The sequence below is a fragment of the Cricetulus griseus genome, chromosome 5 (assembly GCF_003668045.3).
Source record: "Cricetulus griseus strain 17A/GY chromosome 5, alternate assembly CriGri-PICRH-1.0, whole genome shotgun sequence".
In the NCBI taxonomy this organism is placed as follows: Eukaryota; Metazoa; Chordata; class Mammalia; order Rodentia; family Cricetidae; genus Cricetulus; species Cricetulus griseus.
In genome coordinates, this window is record NC_048598.1 from 7877598 (window position 1) to 7882615 (window position 5018).

Genomic DNA, 5018 nt, shown 5'->3' on the forward strand with positions numbered 1-5018 from the left:
TGGAGGTCTCTGTAGACAACCAGGGGTTAGTACTGATGGAGGCCACAAAGAACTCTTGATAGTTTTATGAGCAGTTATAATTTGAGGGTCAATACTATTCGGAATTCTTGGGTTGGACCATAAATAATGGATTGGCTGTGACATTGTTTTTCTAATAGGACAAACTGTTTTATGAATCAATCCACAGCATATCTACTTACCCAAATTTAAACTATATGAACATGTTTACATGCGCACATATATACAGCTTCCTGTGTTTCTGGCCTTAGGTAGACAACGTAACCCACTCATTGACCAATGGCCGAAGGTAACTATTCCATGTCAACTAATTTTTATCTAAGCAGTTATTCCAGGGGCAGTAATTTGATAGGTAGGATGTCCTGGGGCATGGAGCAGGACATGAGAAAATATTGGGGGAACTGTCTACGTAAACAATGCCATTTAAAAATTCATGATCCCACCAAGTATGGTGGTGCGTGCACTTGGGAGGTAGGAGGAACAAGAAGATGAAGGCCAGTCTCAGATACGTAATGAGTTAAGAGACTACCCTGGGCAACAGGAGGGCCTGCCTCAAAACAAAAACCAAAACCATGATCCCAAGTGAGATGTAGTGGTTTATTGATGACGTTCTCTACAACAAATAGGTAGAAATGAGAACAGGCATGCATTTGTTTGCAGTTCCATCATTACACATGGAAATTCCATCAATGCCTGCTCAAATTGAGGAACTATTTCTGTGTTCTTTAATATCAAATATCCCATTCTTGTCTATCTTCACACCTCCCACAAGAGAAAGTGATTCTCTAGTTACTCAACACCCACGTCTTTCCCAAACCTGCTTGAATTAAAGCATATAGACCATTTCTTCCATGGTTTCCCGCTACCATTTATTCAGAGCCGTTCATATCCTCTACATCACGGTACTAAGCATGAACGCTGACTTGTGACTCAAAGGCTGCCATGACGTCACTGGGGATGACCACTAACAAAGGATTGTTTAAAGTACACAGGAAAAGGAAGACGGTATTGCATTTCCTGGTGGTGCTAAGTTGCAACTAGAACTGTACACTTAAACAGATATCTCAACCATAACTGCTCGTGAACCCCTGGGCTGTAATTTATACATTTCCAAATGCCATCCTTCATCCTGGGCCACACCCCTGCCTTCCTGAGAGTACCTTCTGAGCACTGCCAAGGACAGTCCACTCCCATAAAAAATACCTGTCCCTTTCTTTCGTTTTCTTAGCCCAAGTTCAGAAAATTTATTTTGTTAAAACAATTTGATATCTTAAGCATTACTGAGCCAACGGGACATCAGAATAAAAGCTGTCTAAAGTTAAAGGTACAGTACATTAACTAACAAATGATCCTTAGTCCTTAGTAGGATGGGGTAAGAGGAGAGTTAATCCAAACTACAACAATCAAGTCTTCAAACCACCTTCTGAACGGCGCTTCTGGGTTGCTCCTTTCATCTTTTCTTGTGACTTTTAGCTTCCTTAAAAAATAGTCAGTGGGGAAATCACAGGAGGCAATGTGCTGTGAATTCTTCAAACTATACAAGGTATAGTCTGGCTAAATAACATGTGGTTGCTGTATTTTTTGGTAGAGTGACCCATGGCAAAGCGGGCTCAGTTACCCCACCAGTCAACCCCCTGGGAGCTATAATTTCCTCCATATCCATCACTGTTGTAAAAGCCTCCATAGCTACCTCCACCAAACCCTCTGCTGCTGCCGTGGCCGCCTCCTCCACCACCACTGCGACTGTTGCCAGCCCGGCTGCTGCTGAAGCTGGAACTGCTGGCGCCACTACTTTGTCGATAGTCTCTGGCACCAAATCCTCCACTGAATCTGCTCTTGGACCGTCCACGACTGCCACCCTTGTAATGGTGTTCAAAAGCCATGTTTTCTAGCCAAGATGGCACTTCTTGCTTTGCTTCAACGAGAAGATCCAACAAATCTTTGGTAATATTTATGTTCCTCTCATTGAAGAATGAGGTGGCAAGGCCAAGGTTTCCGACACGACCTGTACGACCAATTCGATGCACATATTCTTCGATGTCACTAGGCAAGTCAAAATTGATGACGTGTTTCACGTTGGAAATATCCAGTCCTCTTGCCGCTACGGCTGTAGCCACGAGAATTGGACTTTTTCCGGATCGGAACTGGTGGAGGGCCTCTTCTCTATCGCGCTGAGATCGGTCTCCGTGGATACTGGTACAGGCGTATCCCTCATGGTATAAGAAATCCTCCAGAGAATCCGCACCCTTTTTGGTCTCCACAAACACCAGGATCAGGGAATCCTTTCCTGTCGCGTTCAGGAGGTCGAGCAGAAACGATCGCTTGTCTGCCTCTTCCACCCACACGACTTTCTGCGTGATGTTCTCCGAGGTGGACCCGACTCGTCCTACGGCCAGAAAGATATATTCATCCAAGAAATCTCGGGCCAGCATCTGTATTTCCTTGGGGAAAGTGGCACTGAACATCATAGTATGGCGGACACCTTTCGGGGGCATGGTGTCTTGCTCAACTATTCTTCGTATCTGAGGCTCGAAGCCCATGTCCAACATCCGGTCCGCTTCGTCCAACACCAGGTACTTGCAGAAGTCCAGTCCGATCTTGCCGCGCTCCATCATGTCCACTAGCCGCCCCGGGGTGGCCACCAACAAGTGGCACCCGCGTTCCAAGTCTCGGATCTGCTGGCCGATATCCGCGCCCCCGTACACCACGCAGGGGCGGACCCGGGAGCGGTACGAGAACTTGCGGGCCTCCTCGTAGATCTGCACCGCCAGCTCCCGGGTCGGGGCCAGGACCAGGGAGATGGGATACTGCTTGCGGCGCCCGTACTTGCCGTTCTCCTTCACGGCGCGCAGGGCCTCGCCGGGGCCGTCCGTGTAGATCTGGCTCAGGATGGGCAGGAGGAAGGCGGCCGTCTTGCCGGAGCCGGTCTGGGCGCAGGCCATCAGGTCCCGTTTCTCCTTGATGATGGGGATGGCGTGCTTCTGCACGGGCGTCGGGCGCGTGTAGCGGGTGAGCTCGATGTTGCCCATGATGATCTCGCCCATCTCGACGTCGCTGAAGCTCTCGATGTGCGGGGGGCAGTTGTTGCCCGTCGCCTCCACCGGGATGTCGTCGTACTTCTCGAAGTTGATGCCCGTGTTGCCCCCGGAGAAGAGCTCCTGCTCCAGGCGCTCGCTGGGCGGCAGCGGCTTGGACCAGTCGTCTTCGTCCGCCTTGCTGTCGCACCAGCGACTGTTCCCGCCGCGCTCGAACTTGCCGAAGCCGCTCCTCCGCGCCGCCGCCGCCGCCTCCGCCGCTGCCGCCGCCCCGCCGCCGCCGCCGCTGCCTCCGCCGCCGCCGCCCGCCGCCGCTGCCGCCGCGGCCGCCCAGGCCCTCGTAGTCACTCCGGGGCCCCCGGTCGGGGTCAAACCTCCCCCTCGAGCCGCCCCCGCGGTCGCCGCCGAAGAAGCTGGACTTGGCCCTCGCGTCGCTGCGGGACCCGAAGCTGCTGTAGGCATCCTTGTCTTTACCCCACCGTGAGCCGTCCTTGTCGTAGGACGACGCCTTGGCCGCCGCCGCCGCCGCCCGCCTCCCGGTTGCGGAGGTGGGGAGGGATGTAGCGCCCCTGCTGGCCCGGCCGCCGCCGCGCCGCCGCCGCCTCCTCCTCCGCCGCCGCCTCCTCCTCCGCCGCCGCGCCTCCGCGCCTCCGCCGCCCGCCGCCGGCTCCGGCGCCGCCCTGGCCGTCCGCGGGAGAGCTCAGCTCCAGGCCAGCCAACTGCTGCTCCAGCCCCAGCTCGTCCTCCTCCGCCACATGACTCATCCCTGAAGGCTGCGGGGAACCGGGGCCGGCCTCGGCCGAGCGACGGGCGCCCTCGCTCCGCTCGCGGGGAGAACGGCGAGCCTGGGACGGCGAGCTCGGCCCCCCGAAGACGGCTGCGCTCGCTCGCACCGCTCCGCCCGCCTCTGAACCCTAACGCTGTGGCTCCGCCCCGCCCCGACGCCGACGCCGCCCCCGCCCGCCCCGCCCCGACGCCGACGCCGCCCCCCGCCCCGCCCGCCCCGCCCGCCGCCGCCGCCGCCCGCCCGCCGATTCCCGCTCTCGCGAGACTTCCTCGTCAGGCCCGCCGCGCCATGGCCGACCATGTGCTCGCAGGGCTCCCGCCTCGCGACGCCCTCTCCGACGCACGGGCCAGCGCACGCTCGCCGCTTCGCGCGCCGCCGCCGCCGGCCTGGGGCCCGCACGACGTCGACGGCCGCTCCCCCCACCCCCGGCTCCGCGTGACCCCCCTCACAACACACCTCCCTCCCGGCCCCGGCGGCGCCGCCGAGGCCCCGGCCCCGGGCGTCCTCAAGATCTCGCGAGAACTCGGGCCCCTGGCAGTGAGGCTCGGAGGCTCGCTGTAGGCCTCGGGCGCCCGCTTGCTCGCTGTCGGCTGCGGGGTTCGGGGTTCGGGGTCTAGGGGTTTGGTTGTTGTGATTTTGTGGCTGTGCCCTTCCGCGCCGCCCTTGCCTCGGCCTCGGCGCTGCGGGCGGCGGGCGCGGGCGGGGGGCGGGCTTGTGCGGCTGAAGGAGGCCCGGCTCGCCGGCTCGCCCGGGGTCAGGGGAGGAGGAGGTGGAGGAGGGGGGCGGCCGGTCACGTGGCCGCGGCTGCCCCGCGGGCGGCCATGTTGTGCTGCCCCAGGAAACGGTTGCTCGCACCCAGGGTTCTGAATGGGGGCGGGGAAGCGGGAAGGGCGGTTGGTGGCCAGGGTGGGGTTGGGGGAGGTAAAGCAGGGTCGACAGTGGCCTTCCCCGAGGGCCAGCTAAGGGCCAAATGCTCGCACCTGCTCGCCCGGAGGAGGGTGGGGTGACCCAGAACTGCCCAGCCATCATCCGGGTGGTGGGGTGATCCCAGAATTGCCCAGCCATCACCCGGGTGATGGATGGGGTGACCCCAGAATTGCCCAGCCATCACCTGGGTGATGGATGGGGTGACCCCAGAACTGTCCAGCCACGACCCGGGTGGTGGTGATGGGGTGACC

At 58.8% G+C, this 5018-nt stretch overlaps 1 protein-coding gene across 1 annotated transcript; it reads right to left on the reverse strand.

Moving 5' to 3' along the window:
* Positions 1–1628: 1628 nt before the first annotated feature.
* LOC100759657 (putative ATP-dependent RNA helicase Pl10) lies at positions 1629–3817 on the reverse strand. Its single transcript, XM_027419053.1, is given in 4 exon segments — positions 1629–3291; positions 3377–3555; positions 3557–3622; positions 3674–3817. Coding segments are annotated over 4 exon segments (2052 nt in total).
* Positions 3818–5018: the final 1201 nt, after the last annotated feature.